Source organism: Lepidochelys kempii, chromosome 28 (assembly GCF_965140285.1).
Source record: "Lepidochelys kempii isolate rLepKem1 chromosome 28, rLepKem1.hap1, whole genome shotgun sequence".
NCBI lineage: Eukaryota > Metazoa > Chordata > Testudines > Cheloniidae > Lepidochelys > Lepidochelys kempii.
In genome coordinates, this window is record NC_136407.1 from 5,824,214 (window position 1) to 5,847,418 (window position 23,205).

General features: G+C 52.0%; 2 protein-coding genes across 15 annotated transcripts in view; one reads left to right on the forward strand and one right to left on the reverse strand.

Annotated features, from left to right (window-relative positions):
• The window catches only part of LOC140904202 (uncharacterized), a 38,123-nt gene extending 37,376 nt beyond the window's left edge, over nt 1-747 (reverse strand). Inside the window, exon 1 of one of the 6 annotated variants that reach the window (XM_073326574.2) lies at nt 360-747. In XM_073326574.2, the coding sequence (XP_073182675.2) occupies nt 360-508 (149 nt within the window). In that variant the 5' untranslated portion in view covers nt 509-747. The remainder of the gene's footprint in view (nt 1-359) is intronic. The other 5 variants (XM_073326576.2, XM_073326575.2, XM_073326592.2 and 2 more) reach the window with 5 other exon arrangements.
• LOC140904199 (uncharacterized) lies at nt 664-18,978 on the forward strand. 9 transcript variants are annotated; one of them, XM_073326570.1, is made up of 5 exons: nt 664-729; nt 3,174-3,291; nt 7,452-7,578; nt 12,551-12,664; nt 13,027-18,978. In XM_073326570.1, exons 2-5 carry the CDS (start codon nt 3,208-3,210, stop codon nt 14,739-14,741), a joined length of 2,040 nt encoding a protein of 679 aa, XP_073182671.1. In that variant the 5' UTR covers nt 664-729; nt 3,174-3,207; the 3' UTR covers nt 14,742-18,978. The 9 variants fall into 9 exon arrangements, with proteins under 9 accessions (XP_073182671.1, XP_073182670.1, XP_073182663.1 ...); XM_073326569.1 differs by lacking the exon at nt 664-729 and adding an exon at nt 922-996; XM_078850912.1 differs by lacking the exons at nt 664-729; nt 3,174-3,291 and adding exons at nt 5,347-6,022; nt 6,664-6,780.
• The last annotated feature ends 4,227 nt before the right edge of the window (nt 18,979-23,205 follow it).

The following is a 23,205-nucleotide window of genomic DNA, read 5'->3' on the forward strand; positions in this document are numbered from 1 at the left end:
GCCACGGGCGAAGTGGGGAGGAAACGGGGTCCGGGGGGGGGGGCAGAGCCCGTCTCAGGGAGGTGGGGGAAGGGGGGGGTCACCCGGGCTGCTGCCGGGAGAGAAAGGGGGCAGGGCGGGAGCGGGGGGGGCGGTAAATCCGAGGGGATCTCAGCCCCCCCCTTTCCCTCCCCGCCCCTCGGGGGGCCCCGGCTCTTCCCCCCCCCCCCGGCCATGTCCGGGCTGCGCCGACATTTTCCCCCCGCCCCTTTCCCCAGGTCTCCCCCCGCCCGGCCCCACGCAGGGACCCCGGGGGGGCTGGTCCCCCCCCCGGACACTGGGGCAGCGTCACCGGCCGGCCCCGGGGCTCGCTCCGGTACCTGGAGGCTGCAGCTCCGCGGCGGGGCGGGCGGAGCCCGGGGCGGCCCCAGCGGGAGCGGGGCCCGGGGGGTGGATGAAGGTCTCCCCGGCACAGACCCTGCGGCGCAGCCCGGCCCCGCCGCCGCAGGTGAGCTCTGCCTCTGCGCATGCCCGACTCGCCCCCTGCGCATGCCCAGAGCCGGGAGACACAAAACCCTCCTCCGAGGCCGTGAGAGGCTCCAGCGGCCCCGCACCAGCCAGGCAGAGCCGCAGCGCCGCGCGCGCCTTCACAGCCGGGTTCCTCCTCCCAACGTCACTTCCGCTCCTGGGAACTCAGAAACTGCCTCTCCCAGCCTGCTGGGGGGGGGGCTTCTACCGTCTCCAGCCCAGGTGAGGGAGAGGTGCAGCAGCTGTCACTGCGCATGCTCTGTGGGAGCCCTGCTCATCCTCCCTGAAGAACAACGTCACTTCCGCTGCTGCCTCCGTAGGACCCGGGAGCCGCGGCTGAGCAGCTGCTGTCCCTCCCCCTCCCCCCCCCCCGGGTCTGTGCTGGGGGGGCCCGTCATTAACCCCTCCGTGCCCGGCCGGGGGGGGTTTCTCCAGCCGGGACCAGCCCCCCGGGCTCTGCCCGCTCCCGCCCGCAGCCGGAGCCCCCCGGTGAGCGAGAGACCCCGGGGGGGGGGAAGCGACTCTCTGCCCCCGGGAACCGGGGAGAAGCCTCGGGGCTGCCTCAGCCCCAGCGGAGCCGCCGCCAGGATCTGCCCCCGGCCCCGCTGGGATGGGGGGGGCAGAGACTGGGGCCCGGCGGGGGGTCTCGGGGGGGATCGGGCGGGGGGGGCAGAAGCCGGAGTAGCCGGGGGGGGGGTTGAATTCCCGGGGGGGGGAAGTGGGGGGCGGGGGAAGGGGGGGAGTTAATTGGATCCTGTCCCTGTTTGTGCCACTCGCCTCTCAGCCCCGATACAAATTCCCTCCGGCTCGTCCCCTTTTCTCTCTCAGCATCTCACACGTGGCTGCAAACTCCGGGGCGATTCCCCCCCTTTCCCCTCAAATGATCCGCTCTCTCGTCTCTCCTCATCCCCCCCGGTCTCTCCCTAATTCTCAAATGTCCGTTTAAAATCTCCTCCCATTTGGGGGGGGTTTCTCACCCCTTTTATCTGCAGTGATTTGTCCTTGTTTAGGTGGAAAATTGTTGCCCGGAGTCATTCTTCAAAACCTGGCTGCCCCTGGAGTGGGGGTGGGAGGAGATGCCGGTTCTCTACCAGGGCGGGGAAGGGAGGAGCAAGTGTCCCCCATGGGCACTGCCCCAGACCCTGGGTTCCCAGTCCCACTTGCTGCCCCCGATCTGCCACACCCAGGGAGCCCTCCAGCTCCCCCTCCTTTGCCCTCTTCAGTCAGCTCCTCAGAGGGCTCCCTGCTGCCCATGTGAATGGTGGGGGGGACCATCACTTTCTGTTTATGTATTGGACACTCATATGAAATCCCTTCAAACAGTCCCCCTTTTCCCTCTAATTATTTAATTGCAATATAAAATCCCCTCCGATCTTGGTGTTTTTCTCTCATGTTCTCAATTGCATAGTTTGACACTTTTTTTTCTGAAAATCTCAAGGATCCATATAAAATACCCTAAACATTTTCCCTACTTTTGTCTAGTTGTCTAGTTCTAATTGAATATGCCCTGAGATTTCACCCTGTCTCTCTAATTATAAAATACTAAGAAAATCTCAGATTTACATCTTTTGCCAGATTCTTGAACATGGATATAAAATGCTTGCCAATGTTGCCCATATTCTCTCTATTCATTTATCAAATATTCATGTGAAACACGCTCCAGTTTTACCTCATATCAACAACTGATATAAAATCTCTCTGATTTTCCACTTTCCTCTCTCTAATTTACAAAAATGGATTCAAAATCCCTCCGATTTCCACCCTTTTTCTCATTCATTTCTGAACATTGATCTCCTATCTCAGGTTTTGCCTCTTTCTACGTCATTATCAAATGTCAATTAAAAATCCTCTTGGGTTTGGGGCTCTTCCACATGTTCCTAAATCCCAGCAACTTCTTCTTCCTTGGAGGGAACCTGTTGCCTTGAGTCGTTCTCCAACCTGGGGGTTAAATTGCCCAGTGATGATCATCCCCCCTTCTTTGAGAATCGTTTGTTCCCCACTTTACGTCTGCTAAATGTTTGCCGATGAAAGAGACCAGCCACATATTTAATACACATCAAAGCCAGAGGCCTCCCCCTGTTTGGGGGATCAGCTGCTGGTAGGAGAGTTGGCTGGACCCTTTTCTTTTCTCCAGCTGGCACCAGATGAGGAGGTCATTCGGAGTGCAGCGTGGGTTCAGAAGTATCCCAAACCCCAAGACAAATGGTCTCTGTGAGAGGTTGCTTCCCACAGTGCTAAGATGTAGCCACTTCTGGGGTGGATCCCTGGTGGCTATTATTTGCTAGTGACAGGGCATGGAAATTTCTTACCTATTTTGGCCCTCCATGCCTTCCATTACCCTGTTAAAGAAGCATCCCCCAGGGCTCCTTCTGCCTGTGTGAATGGCCAGCAGTGGGCAGTGATGACATCCTATCCACTTGTCACACACTGTGACTATGTAGTGCCCATCTTTAAAAAGGGAAGAAGGAGGCCCTGGGGGGAGGGAAAGCACAGTGGTTTGGGCATTGGCCTGCTAAACCCAGGGTTGTGAGTTCAATCCTTGAGGGGGCCATTGAGGGATCTGGGGCAAAAATTGGGGATTGGTCCTGCTTTGAGCATGGGGTTGGACTAGATGACCTCCTGATGTCCCTTCCAACCCTCATATTCTATGATTCTATGAATTACAGGCCAGTCAGCCTCACCTCGGTCCCTGGAAAAATCATGGAGCAGGTCCTCAAGGAATCAATTCTGAAGTACTTAGAGGAGAGGAAAGTGATCAGAACAGTCAGCATGGATTCACCAAGGGCAAGTCATGCTTGACTAATCTAATTGCCTTCTATGATGAGATAACTGGCTCTGTGGGTGAGGGGAAAGCAGTGGACGTGGTGTTCCTTGACTTTAGCAAAGCTTTTGATATGGTCTCCCACAGTATTCTTGGCAGAAAGATAAAGAAGTATTGGCTGGATGAATGGACTATAAGATGGATAGAAAGCTGGCTACATCAACGGATAGTGATTAACGGCTCCATGTCCAGTTGGCAGCCGGTATCAAGCGCAGTGCCCCAAGGGTCGGACCTGGAGCTGGTTTTGTTCAATATCTTCATTAATGATCTGGAGGATGGTGTGGATTGCACCCTCAACAAGTTTGCAGATGACACTAAACTGGGAGGAGAGGTAGATATGCTGGAGGGCAGGGATAGGATACAGGGGGACCTAGACAAATTAGAGGATTGGGGCAATAGAAATCTGGTGAGGTTCAAAAAAGACAAGTGCAGAGTCCTGCACTTAGGACAGAAGAATCCAATGCACTGCTACAGACTAGGGACCAAATGGCTCGGCAGCAGTTCTGCAGTAAAGGAGCTAGGGGTGACAGTGGACCAGAAGCTGGATATGAGTCAACAGTGTGCCCTTGTTGCCAAGAAGGCCAATGGCATTTTGGGGTGTATAAGTAGGGGCATTGCCAGTAGATCGAGGGACGTGATCGTTCTCCTCTATTCAACATTGGTGAGGCCTCATCTGGAGTACTGCGTCCAGTTTTGGGCCCCACACTACAAGAAGGATGTGGAAAAATTGGAGAGAGTCCAGCAGAGGGCAACAAAAATGATTAGGGGTCTGGATCACATGACTTATGAGGAGAGGCTGAGGGAGCTGGGATTGTTTAGTCTGCAGAAGAGAAGAATGAGGGGGGATTTGATAGCTGCTTTCAACTACCTGAAAGGGGATTCCAGAGAGGATGGTTCTAGACTGTTCTCAGTGGTAGCAGATGACAGAACAAGGAGTAATGGTCTCAAGTTGCAGTGGGGGAGGTTTAGTTTGGATATTAGGAAAAACTTTTTCCCTAGGAGGGTGGTGAAACACTGGAATGGGTTACCTAGGGAGGTGGTGGAATCCCCTTCCTTCGAAGTTTTTAAGGTCAGGCTTGACAAAGTCCTGGCTGGGATGATTTAGTTGGGGATTGGTCCTGCTTTGAGCAGGGGGTTGGACTAGATGACCTCCTGAGGTCCCTTCCAACCCTGATATTCTATGAGCTAACATTGTTCGGGGGGTGGGGGGAATGCGTGTCTGTGTGGGGAGATTGCAGCTGGAGCTGAAGGGGCATTGTGGTAGTGGGAGGCCTCTGGGTGACTGGGCAGGGGGTACCCTAGTCAGGTTGTTGGGTTCTGGAGGTTTGGGGTTTCAGGAGGTAGTTCTGATGTGTCCAGCGCTAAGACTATGGGTCCTGGAGGTGGGTGTTGCAGGAGGCCTGTTGGCCACAAAACAGCGGGGGTGGGCGACTCTTGGGGAGTTGGGGCAGGGGGTTAGATGGTGCCTGGTGCTGTGCCAAGGGCTATGTCTGAGCTTCACCCGCTGGCTCCTGGGATCGTTGCCATGCCCAGTACACAGAGGTGGGAGGGTGGAATCTCCAGTGCTAGGTCAGGGGATGCCAGGCAAACAGCGTGAGGGGTCCCGCTGTAAAGCATCAGGTGGTCCCGCTGGGAGGAGGAGGGGGTCCTAGGCAAACGGCATGGCAGATCCTGATGGAGGACAGGCAGGGGTCCTAGCAGGCAGTGGGGGAATCCCAGGCAAGCAGTGAGAGGCTGAGTTCCCAGTGGGGGGGTCCCTTTGGGGTGGGGTCCCCTGGCTGCTGGGGGCTCTTGGTGAGGGAACCCTTTGGGATTCTGAGGCTTGCAGTGAAGGTCTGGTGGGGGTTCCCTGGCTGCTGGGGCCCTGAGGGGCATCTGGGGTACCTGGTCATGGACTCTGGGGGCTGGGTCCCTGGGAATATCTGGTGGCATCCTGGCAGGGGGGGCTGGGCTCTTGGTACTGGGGGGTGTCTGGGGGACCCTGGCTGTGGGGGCTGCTACTAACCATGCTCCTTTTCCCTGATCAGCTTGTGTCAGAATCCTGGCTCCAAGCACTGCCTGTCATTTCTCAGCCATGCCCAGTCACTGTGGTAACTTTCTATCCACTTATCAAACACAGATTTTGCTTTTCTCCTCTCTTGAAAACTGCAGGAACTTCCGATTCTGTGGGGAAAATTCGTTCCCTGAGTCCTTGTCCTAGATCTGTGGGGTGAGGGAGGTGGGAAGGGGGTTAGCATTGCCACACAATGATCTCTTCCACAGTATTCTGGACTCGCTGTTTCTGAAATCTGGTTTCATTGAGACCATTGTTACTCCAGAGTCACTGCATGGAAAGACAAGGAGTGACTCCAGATGGACAGTGGGCCAAATGAGATGAGCAATTCTCCCTGTGAGTAGGTGCTCTCATTCGCTGCTCTCCCCATAGAGCTAAAGGAGGGAAGGCTGCTCAAACGCTCTGTCCCTCTCTGCTCAGGATATTGGGGTTCAGCTCCCTGGGTCACACGCTGCAGCCTCCATTTTGATCTGGGAGACCAGGCTTCAGAGCTGCTTCTCCCCTAGCGGGGGTTCTGTGCTGGGAAGTGATGTTAAAGCTTCTTCTCTGTCTGGCCCAGGTGATGCCTTTCTCCAGCCGGTACTAGCACCGTAGGGCAGTCCTGGGCCCGTTAATACTAAATTGTCAGCCACGGACTCCAGGTAACTGAAAGACCGCAGGGAAAGTGCTGGGAACTGGCATGAAATTGACTCTCCACAAACAGCCCCTCCTCATTTCTCCTCCCATTAGCAATTGCCAGGAGTAAATCCAGCATGGAAGAGCAAAGAACCCAGGAATGGGACTTTCTCAGCCAGAGGGGCAGGGAGAGAGGGCAGGGGAAGGAGAGACTGAAAGGGGCAGTGGTAGAAATGAGTGGGGAGAGAGATTTCCAGCTTTCTAGTCCAGCCAGACATATGTATTGCAGCATCTCTTGTTCACTGGAAAGTGATTCTGCCCAGGGAAGGATCAGAAAGAGGAAAAGCCAGTTCCTGACTCCATATTCCCCCGCTGGGGTGTGGCTGCCCTGGGGTCCATGTCCGAGGGAATCCCCCACAGTGACTCCTTTGGTTCTGCTCTTTTCTAGCATTGTGTTCAGAGACTTTGTTACGGGGTGAGGGAAGGGAGGTTAAAAAATTCTCTGTGGGCTTAGCCTGGCAAGAGGGGCCAGGTCTACACTGTAATAAAGTGATCAAGCATTTTTGCAGCAGGTATGTCTGTCTGCAGGGAAAGGGCCTGGGGGAATCGTGATGTGAAATTAACTAAAGCCTGTTCTGAAACGTCCAGAATGTCCCTTCTCACCCAGCCAGGCTGCAGAATGACGTCCATGTTTCGCTCCAGCTCATCCCATCCTCCCGTGGGACAGGGGAGAGAAATGACTGCAGAGGAGCCAGGTCATGAAGGGATTATCGGGGGGTTCCTGGTGGGTTCCTGAAGGAGGGAGAGGGACAGCAAATACACTGGAGATGGGAAGGTTTGCACCGTCTGGTTTGGAGGTTGGAGTGGGGCAGGAAATGCCCATGGTGGAGAAAGCGAGGAGGAGAGAGGGTGGCAAAGCTGCTGGGGGGAGTTTAATAAGTGGCCTAGATTCTAGGAACAGACCCATGAGGTTCAGAGGTGGAAATGCCCTGATTTGTGAAACAGAAAATAACTCGCCTACATGGAGCTGGGAAAACTGACCAGACTCATAGCGTTGGAGCCTGACCCGACTAACCAGTGGCTGCTGAGACATATGTTGGGGGCACCCACCAGTCAGACTTAGGGGAGATACCCCTTCCTCATATCCAGCTCCTCACAATGAGCGGGGTGTTGGGCTTCCTACCAGGGAGCTCTCCCTGGACCCTGCTAAGGGCTCCATCTCCCGTATCAGTCTGTGGCGAGTAGGTGTGTGATGGATCAGCTGGGAGAGAGGAGGGGCTCTCTCTTCGTCCCCTCACCCTGGTGTTTCCTGGATGCTCGGAGCCTTGTGGGGGGTTGGAACTCTTTTGACAGCGAGCCTCCCAGAGCTCCAATTTGATTGGCTGCTCTCCCCCACGACTAGTGGGGCTGTGAGTGGGGCAGCAGGTACTGAGTGTGGGACTCTTGCTCTTTCAGGGGCCGGTGACCTTCGAGGAGGTGGCTGTGTATTTCACCAGGGAAGAGTGGGCTCTGCTGGACCCCGCTCAGAGAGCCCTCTGCAGAGACGTCATGCAGGAGAACTATGAGAATGTGACCTCGCTGGGTAAGGATTCCTGTCCCCTCATTTCTTGGAAGGGGAAATGAAGAGATACGGTTTAGGCCACCCCCACAATGCACCTCTGCTGTGTCCTATTTCAGCATCACCCCAACATGCCAGTGACACACACACGACCAGCAACCCTCCCCTGCTGCAGAACACTTTGGGAGCACAGCACAGGAGCAGTATCACACGGTGTCTAAGATCTCCTGTTTACTCAAGTAAAACGGGGGGTTAGGTTCAGCATAATGAACAGAAGCTTCTGACCTCTGGCCTTCTCTGAAACCCTGAGCCTACTCCACCCAGACCAGAATGTGCTTGGGGTGAAACAAGCAGGCTGCTGGAGTCAGAGCTGCTGGTCCAGGGTTACTGATCACGCAGACACTCAATGCATCCTTGAATGCTGGCGGGGGGTATCCAGAGAGGGGAGCTCCAGCAGCAGAACATTGACTCTCACCCAGGATTACAGATGACACAACTCCTCACTGATCTGGATTGTACCCCAGCGTGTGAAAATGGCTTAGGTTGGTAGTGAAGCTTCTTGATACATGGAGAGTCTTTCCCCCTCTCCCCCAATCGCCATGTGTAAAAGCCACAATCTCTCTTCTCTGCAGGCATCTTAGATTTTTTAGTCCCTCATTGCAAAGTCACATGACCCCAATTCTCATTTTTCACATTCTGCTTTTCCAGTCTAATTAGAGTCTGTTGCTTCTGAATTATTGCTCCTAATTTCCCAGTGTTCTCCACAGCCAGGGATTTTCCTACTCCTTCCCATTGCACTGGACTCCCTAGCATATAAATAATATATATATATATGGATTCCCTAGCATATAAATCCTGCCATACTGGGTCAGACCAAAGGTCCGGCTAGCCCAGTATCCTGTCTTCCGACAGGGGGCCAGCACCAGGTGCCCCAGAGGGAATGAACAGAACAGGTGATCATCAAGTGATCCATCCCCTGTCGCCCATTCCCAGCTAATGGCAAAGAGATGTTAGGGACACCATCCCTGTCTGGCCTGGCTAATAGCCATTGATGGACCTGTCTTCTAGAGTTTATCATGTTCTTTTTTTGAACCCTTGTCTTGGCCTTCATGACATCCTACAGCAAATAGTTCCACAGGTTGACTGTGTGTTGTTTAAACCTGCTGCCTATTAATTTCATTGGGTGATTCCTAGTCCTTGTCTTATGAGAAGGAGTAAATAACACTTCCTTGTTTACTTTCTCCACACCCGTCATGATTTTATAGACCTCTCTCATATCCCCCATTTGTCCCTTTTTAAGCTGAAAAGTCCCTATCTTTTTCATCGCTCCTCATACAGAAGCTGTTCCACACCCCAATCATTTTTTTACCCTTTTCTGAACCTTTTCCAATTCCAATAGATCTTTTTTGAGATGGGGCGACCACATCTGCACACAGTATTTGAGATGTGCGCGTACCATGGATTTATATAGAGGCAATATGATATTTTCTGTCTTATCGCTTTCTTAATGATTTCCAGCATTCTGTTCACTTTTTGACTGCCGCTGCACACTGAGTGGATGTTTTCAGAGAACTATCCACAGTGACTCCAAGATCCCTCTCTTGAGTGGTAACAGCTAATTTAGACCCCATTATTTTGTATGTATAGTTGGGATTATGTTTTCCAATGGGCTGTAATATGTGCTATCCTGACATCTAGGACTGCTGAGATCCTGCATTCAGTAATATCCCTGCCCTTCCTGTTCCCTTTCTCCACTGAACCCCACCAGCCCATGCTTACTGTTCCCAGCTTCCCCAGGACTTTTTCATTATCTCTGGACCTCTGTGTCAGCAAGAAGCAGTGCCAGGGAGACTTGCCGTCTGTCTGGAGTCTTCAATTTCTGGGACATGGATTTACTTTCTGTGTGTTTTAGGAGACTCTTTGAAATTGAGTGTCTGTGACGTTAACCACAGTACAATCTGGACTGGTGAACTGCTGTGTCCCCTCAGTTCCCCAAGTTGGGGTGCCTTTTACACTGCTTTACTGTGAGAACAGCCACTCCTGGGCAGTTAACACTGTCACGGAGTCCCTGGGTAATGCTCTGGAACTGCTCCCCACGAAGCCAGTCAGGACTCTGGGGAAGTCTCCTTTCTGTGAGCAGACTGTCTTCAGGACACAGCTTCCACCTTCCTGGGTCTGACCTGGGAGCATTCAGCATCCTCTGCCCCTCCGTGCGCTTCCCACAGCAAGTCCGCCCAGGCGGGGTCCTGGGGAAGCCAGAGGGTCCTGCACCCCAACTTTGCAGCCAGACATGACTCTCAGACAGCCAGTAAAACAGAGGTTTATTACATGACAGGAACATAGTCTAAAACAGAGCTTGTAGCTGGGCCCATTTTGAGGGGCAGTGAGCCAGAGAATCACATCTGTACTTCCCTCCATGTCCCCCTCCAGCCCCAAACTCCCTCCCCCTCCAGCCCCTCCTCCTCTGGGCTTTGTCCCTTTCCGGGCCAGGAAATCACCTGATTCCTTTGTTCTCCAACCCTTTAGCTCTCACCTTGCAGAGAGAAGGGCCCAGGCCATCAGTTGCCAGGAAACAGGGTGTTGGCCATTCTCTGTGTCCAGACCCCTGCACATACCTGCCCTCTAGGGCTCTGCAACGATACATCCTTATCCCACCCCCTAGATACTTAAGAACTGCATAGGGGAAACTGAGGCACCCCCACAATATTCAGAGGAAACATTAAGAACAGTTCCGCTTCATCACAAACACACAGTCTCCAGCATGTATCTCGCTCCCAGCTACACAGAATTGAGTGCTGATAGACAGTGACTCACAAATTACAGTGCAGCACCGGAGAACCCCAGAAAATTCTCTGGTCCCAGACTTTCCTCCAGAAATGTGCATCTTTCACTGTCCAGCCCTCTACTGAACAACGCAAGCTCATATGAAGTCTGTCATTTCATCAGTGGAAAATGACATGCCCCAGCCTTGTTATCCCAAATGGAGTTTCCAACACACTTTAATCCAAACACACTGGTTAGATAAAACTATAAAACAAGATTAACTACCAAAAAAAAAAAAAAAAGGATTTTAAGTGACCTACAGGTAATGAGGCATAAAAGTCAGAATTGTTTACAAAAGAAATGCAAGATAAAACACAAACTAACTTCTAAGTTAACAAGCTAAAATGGATTCAAAGCAAATGTTTCTCTAACCATATGCTGAGACAGGCTGACTCTCCTTTCAGCCAGGACTCCCCCTAACTCACCCCTGCCACCCAAGTTCAGTTCTTCAGGAGTTGTCATGAGCAGAGGGAAAGGGGGGGGAGAGAGTCTCAAGGATTTTCCTCACCTGTTTTTATAATTCAGTCCTTTGTACTAGAAACAACTTCAGCTCTCAGCTGAGTCATGGTGACAGGCTGTCTGTTATGGATATGAGCTTCAAGTGGTCCCTGTGGTGGAATGTAAATGTCTTCTTCACACCTTACCACAGCCGGAGAATGGCTATATGACCAGCTGTTTGCCTTGCTGTCTCTGAGGAACTGGTCTGTGGGTGTTCCCCAGAATTGTAACTTTTTCAGTAATATCACACAGTAAAATCTCATAACTTTACATTCACTGTTGCTACACATTTTAACAGGAGGATAATATTCAGTCGATTATGCGTTTTCAAATAATACCTCACAAGCCAGATTGTGTACAAAATTCGTCATAATTTTCTAGAAGAGTGAGCATAGGGGTACAGACAGACACAGCGTCTGTCTGTGTGTGTTCCCAGCAGATATGTGGGGATTTCAATCCCTCATAAGCATTGTTTGGCATCTTAAAGGACCTGGGAATTCACTGGTTTACTGAGTGTGACACTGTATGGAATTGAGACACTTTATGTTGTTGTTATTTTATTATTAACACTAATATGATAAGATTGCAATGAATCGTGCTAGATATGCCATGTAAGGTGTAAGTGAAAATGTTATGATTTTTCAAGTATGATAATTTTGGTTCTGTTTGTATCACCTTTGTATTGTGAGTTATAGATATGTAGGGTATATCTGTATTTCCAGATTTGTGCAGTGTTTCTGGGTGACACACCCGGACATATTGGCCTCAGCACTGCCTAGCCTGTTCGATGGTCCATCCAGGGTCATCAGCTGTACAATGAGCCCGTGGAAAGGACCAAGGGGATACACCTGTTGAGTCACCAAGACATGCAGGGGTATGCCTGTGTACTGAGAACTCGAAGGCCTTTCCATGCCATGTGCTGCAAAGCTTGTGTTTGGGACACAGGAAGTACAAGCCACATGGCAAAAGGAATGTAAAGGCAGCTGTATCATCTCCATTTTGTCTTCAATCCCTCTTCCTATCTCTGGACCAACTTCACTACAAACTGAAGCCTGAACAAAGGACTGAATGACCCATGCAAGCTGTGGATGCGTTCCAGACGGACTTTCAAGCCAGCAACTCACCAATACTGCTAAGAACTTGATATATTCATTTTGGAATGTATCTGACTGCTTTTCCATTTAACTTCTTTCTGTCTTTCTTTCATTTAAACCTTTAGTTTAGATGCTAAAGGTTTGGCTGGCAGCATGTTATTTGGGTAAGATCCAAACCTATAGTGACCTGGTACTGTGGCTGACCCTTTGGGGTCAGAAGAACATTTTGTCTATCTGCGCAGAGTTTTTAAATAACCTCTCACTATACTGGACTTAGGTGTTGATTGGGAGTCAGAGAACTGGAATGCAATAAAGGGGGCTGTGTGATTTCTTTTTTCAGCTTCTCGATAACCAGTGTGGGTGATCGGAAGCACTGTTTGTGACTGGTCGGTGAATTTAACTTCAGTGTTAATCACCAGTTTTAGGAGCATCTGCTCTCCCTTTTTCAGCCTCCCCTGACCTTGGCATTTTCAGTGAGGACTGCCCATGGCACACCAGGTCACACTAAGCACTGGAGTTAAATTAATAGAATGTTTTTTATGAAATCAATTGAACTCCTTTGTTTTCTTTCATCTGAGCAGGGTTTCCAGTTTCCCAACCTGATGTGATCTCCCAGGTGGAACAAGGGGAAGAGCCATGTGTCCCAGACCTCCAGGGTTCGGAGGAAAAAGAGATCCTGAGAGCACCCTACACAGGTGAGGAAACATTAAACCAACTCAGAATCTTTAAGTGCTTCAAGGAGACATCTGGGATGTCCTAAAAAGCCCTTGGGTGGTCTCTCATTTCATTATTGTCCCTAGCAGGGGTTGTATCCTCAGGGTAAATATAGCTCATGGCTTTCTGTAGATCCTAGCAGACACCAGGCAGTAGCTTCCTCCCTTTCCCCTGAGAATTGGAATGGGATGTGAAGGCTGAATTGATCCCCCTTCTCTCTTCTATTTGGGGGAAGATTTTGGGGGAGTTCAGTCCCTGATTTTTATTTGACCTGTCTTCAGCACTCTTTTTGGTTTGGTCTTCCCCTTTCCATCCCTGTTTGGGGTTTCTGTCTCTGCCACAGCAGGTGATGCAATGGTATGTGAGAAAGAGGAGCAGAATTCTCAGCAGGAAAATGTTGAGCAAGTGGATAAACACAGAGACTTATCGCAAAGACCAAACCAGAATGTGTTCAGGAGTCATGAGCAGGGAAAATCCTGTGAGATTCAGCACAGACCAGAAAGAGAGCAAGGAAACCAGCCAGGGGAGAAAGTGGGTAAATTTATTTCCTGTTGGGGAACTCAGAAGGGCCTCAAGGAAACCACAACACAGCAGGAAATCCTCAGGGGAAAGAGCAATACATGCGCTGAGTGTGGGAAAAACTTCACTCACAGATCAAGCCTTTCTGTTCATCTGAGAATCCACACAGGGGAGAGGCCCTACAAATGCAGTGAGTGTGCGAAAAGCTTCATGAGCAGCTCACACCTTTCTAAACATCAGAGAACCCACACGGGGGAGAGGCCCTATGAGTGCAGGGAGTGTGGGAAAAGCTTCACTCAAAGATCAGGCCTTTTTCAACATCAGAGAATCCACACAAGGGAGAGGCCCTATGAATGCCGGGAGTGTGGGAAAACCTTCAATCGCAGCTCGCACCTTATTACTCATCAGAGAATCCACACAGGGGAGAGGCCCTACGAATGCCGTGACTGTGGGAAAAACTTCAGTCACAGATCAGCCCTTTCTGTTCATCGGAGAATCCACACAGGGGAGAAGCCCTACGAATGCCGCGAGTGTGGGTTAAGCTTCACTAGCAGCTCACACCTTTCTAAACATCAGAGAACCCACACAGATGAGAGACCCTATGAATGCAGGGAGTGTGGGAAAAGCTTCACTCAAAGATCAGGCCTTTTTCAACATCAGAGAATCCACACAGGGGAGAGGCCCTATGAATGCCGTGAGTGTGGGGAAAGCTTCAATCGCAGCTCGCACCTTATTAGTCATCAGAGAATCCACACAGGGGAGAGGCCCTACGAATGCTGTGAGTGTGGGGAAAGCTTCACTCAAAGATCAGGCCTTTTTAACCATCAGAGAGTCCACACCGGGGAGAGGCCCTATGAATGCCCTGAGTGTGGAAAATGCTTCACTAGAAGCTCAGGCCTTTCTGTTCATCAGAGAATCCACACAGGGGAGAGGCCCTATGAGTGCAGGGAGTGTGGGAAAAGCTTCACTCACAGGTCACGCCTTTTTCACCATCAGAGAATCCACACGGGGGAGAGGCCCTATGAATGCAGTGAGTGTGGGAAAACCTTCAATTGCAGCTCGCACCTTATTAGTCATCAGAGCGTCCACACAGGAGAGTGGCCCTATGAATGCAGTGAGTGTGGGAAAAACTTCACTCACAGATCTGCCCTTTCTCTTCATCAGAGAATCCACACAGGGGAGAGGCCCTACGAATGCAGTGAATGTGGGAAAACTTTCAAATGCAGCTCGCACCTTATTAGTCATCAAACAATCCACACAGGGGAGAGGCCCTATGAATGCACTGAGTGTGGGAAAAACTTCACTCACAGATCAGCCCTTTCTGTTCATCAGAGAATCCACACAGGGGACAGGCCCTACGAATGCAGTGCGTGTGGGAAAAGCTTCACTCAAAGATCAGCCCTTTCTGTTCATCAGAGAATCCATACAGGTGAGAGGCCCTATGAATGCACTGAGTGTGGGAATACCTTCTCTCGGCACTCAGCCCATGTTAGCCATCAGAGAATCTGCAAGGGAGATCAACCACATAAAAACCTCTAGGGCTATCCGTACTTTTTTTCCCTTTAATACTTTTCCTGATTCCCCCACACAGTAACTTTTAAAGCCGTTTGAGCTGTTTGCAGTGCCATTATCCCTCAACTTGTCCATATGAGTGGGCCATTTTTGCCTTTTGCAGTTCGCCCTCTTTTGTGGTGGACCCATTTGTCCTTTCTATTGTCCCATAAGTAATTTGAGTGTGCCCTTCCTATCAGGAACCAGGGAGCATCACATTTATACCCTTCCTCCTATTGCAAAGTTATTGTTAAATCTGTATCATTGGTGACTCTATCATTGCCAGTTCTCACGTTGCTCTGGGTTGTGCTGAGGAGCAGTTATATTGGGAACTTTTCAAATTACATGTAAATGAAGAGGAGCAGGGGCGGGAAAAAAAAGTATAATTTCAGCTTCTGTGACACTGGAAGGAGACGGGGTTTCTCAGAGATTCCCTCCTTCCCCATCACTGCAGAACTGTTACCTCCTGTCTGAGCCAGGCAGAGTTTATCTTCATCACATTCTATCCCTCCACTTCTCAAAGTGTCATGTGATCATAGAATCATAGAACATCAGGTTTGGAAGGGACCTCAGGAGGTCATCTAGTCCAACCCCCTGCTCAAAGCAGGACCAAACTCCCATTTTTGTCCCAGATCCCTAAATGGCTCCCTCAAGGATTGAACTCACAACCCTGGGTTTAGCAGGCCAACGCTCAAACCACTGAGCTGTCACTCTCCAGTGATGAAGCATTCTCTGTTGTCTGCACTTGGAGACGATGCTTTGACTTCTTTAATCCTATATCAGAGTTGCTATGACTGGAGATGAAAGTGTCAAAGACCTGGAAGGGGAATTCAAATGGATCCCAAACAGTGTGATCATTTGGAGTTTAAATCCCAGGTTCCATCTATTGGTAAAGCCACTTCTGGCAAGGTGGCTGTTTTCCCCTCATTATGGGGATGCTAGGATACTAAAATTTTTGTAAATAACATAACTGACCATTGAGACAGTGCTGAGTGAAGCAGGTTTGAATGGATCAGAAGAGAATGTGATGGGAGAATCTCTTGTTCTGATTCTGAATAATCCGATGTAACCTGCTCTGGAATTTCACTTGACACTTTCATTGTCGTTTATTCTCTCTCTCTCTGTGATGTGGGTTTCTATCTTTCCTGAAGGCTTTTTGGCCACCCAATTGGGTATTCAGTTCTGACAGGATGTAGCCCAGAATTATTGGAGAATTTAAGACAAATGACCATTTGATAAAGTCCTCATTTATCACTTTAGCTTTGCTTTTTCCCCATCCCTCCATGATGACATGGAGAAGGTTCAAGTGCAGTTCTGTCAATAAGAGAGAACTCTCCAATTTACTGGACATGCTAACAAAGACACAGCCGTGCTTTAAAATCTCCACTCGGAAACGGTGAACAGCAGAACCCCAACTAATTGAAGGAAGTGCATATGGTCACAGTGTAGTTCAATTGTTTAAGACAATATTGTCTCAGATGATCTGGGGAGAGAATTCAATGGTAAGTGATTTTGAACTAGGCTAAATGCCCATGTGTTTGGTTCCCAAAGCACTTGTAACCTAGGCCCTACAGAAGATCTCTCCTAGCTAATCCTATGGTATGGGAAATGCAACCCTTCATGACGAAGATGTTGAGGAAATAGAAGTGGGTTTTTTGTTGAATTTATCCTTTGTAGGTGTTGAAGATGTGTATAAAATGAAATCAGTGTTGAAAATGTAATAGATTCAGAAAAATAGCTATTTTTGAATAGAAACTCCAGCTCTGGTAACTAATGGAGATTCTGATCCAGCCCTGTATCCAGTCCCTTGCCTGGACCTGTGCTACCGAATTAAAGAAAAGCTGGGCATGGTTTGGGAAGCCATTCCTCACTAACACTGCTGAGATTTTGAGTGGTTTTGTAAAGGATTCTACTTCAGAGAAGTGTAAATTTTACGTTCACCAAGGCCAAGGATTTGGAAAGAACTGGGGTTGAAAGAGTCCACACCCAATTCTTGGTTTCCATCCCAGTAAAGGAAGCTCTGGTGACCAATGACCCAAGGAAAATTGTTTGTACGACTCCACTTCCTAGTGCAGTGTCGCTGATTACAGTTCCAAAGGATGCCAGGGTTAGATTGAGAACAGTCATCCTTCCCTGTTTGGATGCAAAGAGAGAGTGCTTCATAGGACATTCCTTCCCCGTGGATCCCAAACTGGCTGCCTGATTGGGTAATAAGGACTTTCAGGCTGTAGAAATGATGGTAACCAACAAGGCAATGAATTTGTCAGGCTCCAATTTCAGACTTCAGGATACATGCATATTGAGCCCCCATTCTATGGGTTTGTGTCTGATGCGATGGGTACGCAATAAAGCTGATGTAGCTGCTCTTCTCTAGCACTGGTATTACAGACACTATAAGCCAATGGGAGAGAGCTCTCCTGTCGGACTTGTAGTCCAGCCACCGCAAGTAGTGGTGGCTATGTTGGCAGGAGAAACTCTCCTGCTGTTGTAGCCCTATCTACACAGAGGGTTAGGGCTGTGTAACTGTGTTGCTCAGCTGTGTGGATTTTTCACACCCCTGAGCAATATAGTTATCCGAAAAAATGTCTTTAGTGTAGACCAGACCTTAGTTTTCTGTTGTGTTTTATGCATTTACATTACTTCTTTACCTCGTCCTCCTTTGAAATATTAAAACAAAGGGTAGGAATAAATGATAAATTTTCAGAATGGAGAGGGGTAACTAGTGCTGTTCCCCAAGGGTCAGTCCTAGGACCAATCCTATTCAACTTATTCATAAATGATCCAGAGAAAGGGGTAAAAAGTGAGGCAGCAAAGGTTGCAGATGATACTAAACTGTTCAAGATAGTTAAGACCAAAGCAGACTGTGAGGAACTTCAAAAAGATCTCACAAAACTAAGCGATGGGGCAACAAAATGGCAAATGAAATTTAAAGTGGATAAATGTAAAGTAATACACATTGGGAAAAATAACCCCAACTGTACATAAAATAGGATGGGGACTAATTTAGCTACAGCTGATCAGGAAGACGATCTTGGAGTCATCATAGACTGTTCTCTGAAGACGTCCATGCAGTGTGCAGCGGCAGTCAAAAAAGCAAATGGGATGTTAGGAATCATTAAAAAAAGGATAAAGAATAAGACAGAAAATATCATATTGCCTCTATGTAAATCCAAGGTACGGCAGCATCTTGAATACTTTGTACAGATGTGGCCCCTCATCTCAAAAAGATCTACTGGCATTAGAAAAGGTTCCGAAAAGGGCAACTAAAATGATTAGGGGTTTGGAACGGGTCCCATATGAGGAGAGATTAAAGAGGCTAGGACTTTTCAGCTTGGAAAAGAGACTAAGGGGGGATATGATAGAGGTGTATAAAATCATTAGTGGTGTGGAGAAAGTGAATAGGGAAAAGTTATTCACTTGTTTTCATAATATAAGAACTAGGGGCCACCAAATGAAATTCATGGGAAAACAAATAAAAGGAAGTTCTTCTTCACTCAGCGTACAGTCAACCTGTGGAACTCCTTGCCTGAGGAGGTTGTGAAGACTAAGTCTATAACAGGGTTGAAAAGAGAACTGGATAAATTCATGAAGGCTAAGTCCATGAATGGCTATTAGCCAGGATGGGTAAGGAATGGTGTCCCTAGCCTCTGTTTGTCAGAGGGTGGAGATGGATGGCAGGAGAGAGATCACTTGACCATTACCTGTTAGGTTCACTCCCTCTGGGACACCTGGCATTGGCCAGTGTTGGCAGACAGGATACTGGGCTGGATGGACCTTTGGTCTTCCTCAGTATGGCCGTTCTTGATTCGAGTATGTCTGTGGTTAGTGACATCGTTGTAGATTGTTCATTCTGCAGCGTATTGTCGGGGAAAAATGTGTCGACAATCAGAAAGCATGATAAGAAAATCGGTATTGCGTGTTTACCCTATGCTCCCTTGGTCAGCAGCTTTTGGCTGGTGTACACACTTCAGTGCCACTTCTGGTGACAAAACTGCCCTGTTTTGGTGACCAAATAAAACCACCTCAGTGAAAGGCCAAGAGCTTTTTGAGGTAAACTTAAAGCAAGAAAGCACCCGTGTAAACGCTGCTGTTCCTTATATTACCATAACTGGTCTCCACTAGTATCCCCCAATGGCCCCTCATTTTGTCCTAACAGCCGGTAAAGAGTGTGGGGCCCTCGAAACCCCCCTGTTCTGGTGCCCCTAACACAGAGCTAGGCAGGCAGCAGCGTGTGTGTGTGAGAGAGAGAGAGACTGCTGTGTTGATCCAGTGAGGGAAGTGGGGGCTGACGTTGGGGCTGTCCCCCTCCCCCTGCCTCAGGACTGGTTGCTTCCAGCAGCTCTCTGAACTTACAGCCTGCCACACTCGCTCTTCCCCAACACACACAGTCCCCCCGCACACACGGTCTCTCCCCCGCCCCGCTCATTGCAGGTGAAGAGCAGCTGGCGATCGAGTCGGATGCCCAGGGAACGAAGGGACAGAGAAACCCGCCTCGTGGTGCCGCGCAGGCCCATGGGACCCTGCAAACCCTTCCCAAAAGACCCTGCGGCCGGTGGCACAGGGGGATAGCCACCCACCGTGCACTGCTCTGTGTGCCGATGCACGAGCTGCTGGCGTGGATGCGTTCTGGTGAGGCCCCTCGGACTGGCACCGGTGCAGCGGGGTGGCGTTTGATGGCCGTGGGCAGCTGCTGGCGGAGCTGGGCGAGGAGCGGTGCCAGCCGGGGGCCGTCTGCGCCGACGACGGGGGCCATTTGTATGTGGCCCTGCGGGAGCTGTACAAGGTGACGGCATTCAGGCCGGGCGGGGAGGCGCTGGGGCCCTTCCTCTCCACCCGGCACGGCAGCGAGAGAGCCCGGGTGGCCACCGTCACCAGGGACGGGCACTTCGCCGTGGCGCTGAGCAACGGCACCGTCCATGTCTTCCGCATCCAGTACCCAGGTCAGTGAGCCGGGGGGGGGGGGGGAGCACAGGGAGGGGAGAGCTGAGAAGAGTATGCGTGTCTGTGTGTGTGTTTGTGTGTGTGTGCATTCCTGTGTGTTTTCGTGTGTGAGTACATGCATTTGTGTCTGTGTGTGCATTCCTGTGTCTGTGTGTGCATTCTTGTGTGTGTTTGTGTGTATGTACATGCATTTGTGCCTGTGTGTGCATTCTTGTGTGTGTTTGTGTGTGTACATGCGTTTGTGTGTGTGTACATGCATTTGTGTCTGTGTGTGCATTCTTGTGTGTGTTTGTGTATGTACATGCATTTGTGTCTGTGTGTGCATTCCTGTGTGTGTACATGCATTTGTGTCTGTGTTTGTGTGTGTGCATTCTTGTGTGTGTGTGTGTGCATGCATTTGTGTCTGTGTGCATTCTTGTGTGTGTGTGTGCATGCATTTGTGTCTGTGTGTGCTTTCTTGTGTGTGTGTGTACATGCATTTGTGTCTGTGTGTGCATTCCTGTGTGTGTGCATGCATTTGTGTCTGTGTTTGTGTGTGTGCATTCTTGTGTGTGTGTGTGTGCATGCAATTGTGTCTGTGTGTGCATGCAATTGTGTGTTTGTGTGTGTGCATTATTGCGTGTGTGTGTGTGTTTGTGTGTGTGCATGTGTGTGTGTTTGTGTGTGTGCATGCGTGTGTGTTTGTGTGTGTGCATGCGTGTGTGTTTGTGTGTGCATTCCTGTGTCTGTGTGTACATGCATGTGTGTCTGTGTGTGTGTACATGCATTTGTGTCTGTGTGTGCATTCCTGTGTGTTTTATTGTGTGTGTGAGAGTGTGTGTGTGAGTACATGCATTAGTGTGTGTGATCTGTGAGCGGGAGTATTGGAGGAGTGTGTGTGTGTAATGAGTGTTCGTGTCAGTGTGAGCATACACAGGTGAATGTGCACTGAGCGTGAGCCTGTTCGCACACTGGTTGTGGCTGAGGGTGCAAGGGATTGCCCAATGGTGGGCATGCTGGGCTGCAGGGGGGAACACTGGTTTGTGGGATGCTGGGAGAACGGCCCCTGAAGGCACCAGACCCAAACTGGCCCCCCCACCACTTTGTACCAATGGGCGGGGGGAGGGGGGGAACAGGGATCCAGCCAAGCGATATGGGGCCCCGGCTTCACAAAAACTCAGTGGGGCCTAGCTCCCTCATGGCCCCCAGGGGTGGCACAGTGGCCCCTCCTGGCTCAGCCTGGCATTTTTCTGGGCAGGGTCCCAGGAAAAGGGGGGGGGAGACCCCCCCCATTCCTGCCCCCGCAGTCCAACCCACTTTCTCTCCACCTCCGGCTCCCAGTGCCACAGACCACACCCTGCCTGCCCCCATGTCCAAGGCAGACCCCTCCCCCAGGCTCCTGTCTCGGGGGCTAGCAGGCAAGACCCCCCGAACACAGAGACCCCCCCCCACCCCGAGGGCTGGGATCCTGGCACCCGCCCCCTGGTGCCTGGAACCGGTGGCGTCTCAGTGGGGCTGGGTGTGAGGGGCTTGGAGGGGGGCACAGGGAGTTCTCCCCCCAACCCCCGGAATCAGGCCCTGCTGCACTGGGCTCGCCCAGGAGCCACCGTCGGCTGGGTCTGGGAGGGGGGCACTGATGGCTTCTGTAGGGGCCTGGCAGGGGGGCTGTCGGTCTCTCTGTCTGTCCGACCCGCCCTGCGTCTCGGGTTGTAAAACCAGAATGACCCGCCAATAAACAGAGTTGGATTTTATTCTAGTGCTGGTGACTCTATCCTGGGGGGGGACCAGCAGGGGGACTGTGCTGGGGGGCTGGCGGGGGAGCCAGGAGATCAGTTGAGGGGCTGGGATCAGTCCATGAGGGGACAGGGGCTAAGGAGGGGCAATGGGCTGCAGGGAGCAGGTTGAGGTGCTGAGGAGGGGGCGGCGGGCTCAGGAGTGGTGATGGGCTACAGGGAGTGGGGTGGGGGGAAATTGGGGGGCTGGGCTGCAGGGAGTGGAGTAGGGGGCTCAGGAGGAGGTGAGGCCTCGGGAGGGGGCAGGGGGATTGGGGGGCTCAGGAGGGGGAGCAGGGGCTCGGGGGGGAAGGGGCTTGGGTGGCCTCTGGAGGGGGCAGGGGGCTCAGGAGGGGGCAGGGGGCTTAGGGGTTCTCAGGAGGGGTCAGGGGGGTCAGGAGGGGGGCTCAGGAGGGGGCAGGGGCTTTCAGGGACTCAGGAGGCGGGACCGGAGGGCTCAGGAGGGGGCTCAAGATGGGTGGGGGGTTCGGGGGGGCAGGGCACTTATGGGGGCTCAAGAGTGGGGTCAGGAGGGGGGTTAGGAGGGGAGAGCAGGGGCTCAGGAGGGTGGGCAGGGGTCAGGAGGGGGGAGCAGGGTGCTTTGGGGGGCTTGGGGAGGGCTCAGGAGTGGGAGCAGGGGTCTCGGGGGAGGCTCAGGAGGGGGGAGCAGGGGGAACGGGTTCAGGAGTGGGGAATGGGTCTCAGGAGGGGGAAGGGGGTCTGAGGAGTGGGGACAAGGTGCTTGGGGGCTCAGAAGGGGGGACTCAGGAGAAGGGCTTGGGGGGGCAGGGGGATCAGGGGGCTCAAGAGGGGCTCAGGAGTGGAGGCAGGGGGGCAGGAGGGTGGCTTAGTAGGGCGGCTCGGCAGGGGACTCGAGGGGTGGCGGGGTGGCAGGAGGGGCCTCAGGAGGGCACTTAGGGGAGCCCAGGAGGGGGGAGCAGGGCACTCAGGAGGGGGGGCAGGGGGCTCAGAATGGGGGGCAGAGGGTAGGACGGGGAGTGAAGTCTCAGGAGGGGGTGGGGGGCAGGAAGCTCAGGAGGGGTGCTCAGGAGGGAGCAGGGGGCTTGGGGACTCAGGAGCAGAGAGCAGGGGCTCAGGAGGGAGTTCAGGTGGGGGGGTCGGGGGGAAGAGAAGGGCTCAGGAGGGGGCTCAGGAGAGGGCAGGAGGTTCAGGGGGCAGGGCATTTGGGGGTGAGGATGGGGAAGTGGGGGCTCAGGGGGGCAGGGCGCTTATGGGGGCTCAGGAGGGAGGTCGGGGGGGAGTGGGGGCTCAGGTGGGAGCAGGGTGCTCAGGAGGGGGCAGGGAGCTTCGGGGGGGTCAGGAATGGGGATGGGGGCTCAGGAGGGGGAGTGGAGGTCAGGAGGCTTGGTGGGCAGAGTGCTTAGGGGGGCTCAGGAGGGGGCATAGGCTTGGGGGGCAGAGTGCTTAGGGGGAATCAGGACGGGGCCTCAGGAGGGGGCAGCTGGGGTTCAGGAGGGGGCAGGGGGTTTAGGGGAGCCAGGAGTGGGGAACAGGGGGCTCATGAGGGGGGAGGGAGTTCAGGAGGGGGAGCAGAGAGTTAGGAGGGGTCAGGGCAATTAGGGGGCCTCTGGAGGGGTCAGTAGGCTGACGGGGAATCAGGACGGGGCCTCAGGAGGGAGCACAGGGGGGTCAGGAGAGGGGATCAGGAGGAGGCAGGGTGTTTGAGGGGGGACGGGGATCAGGAGGGGGGGCAGGAGGGTCTGGAGGGGGGCTCAGGAGGGGCAGGGGGCTCAGGAGGG

Bases quoted from the DNA above. Each gene is read 5' to 3' on its own strand.
- LOC140904199 (XM_073326562.1), top strand. From the start codon at position 3,402: ATGGTCTCCCACAGTATTCTTGGCAGAAAGATAAAGAAGTATTGGCTG. The intron at 7,579-12,550 runs GTAAGGATTCCT...TCATCTGAGCAG, and splicing joins TGAGAATGTGACCTCGCTGG to GGTTTCCAGTTTCCCAACCT. The intron at 12,665-13,026 runs GTGAGGAAACAT...TCTCTGCCACAG, and splicing joins CCTGAGAGCACCCTACACAG to CAGGTGATGCAATGGTATGT.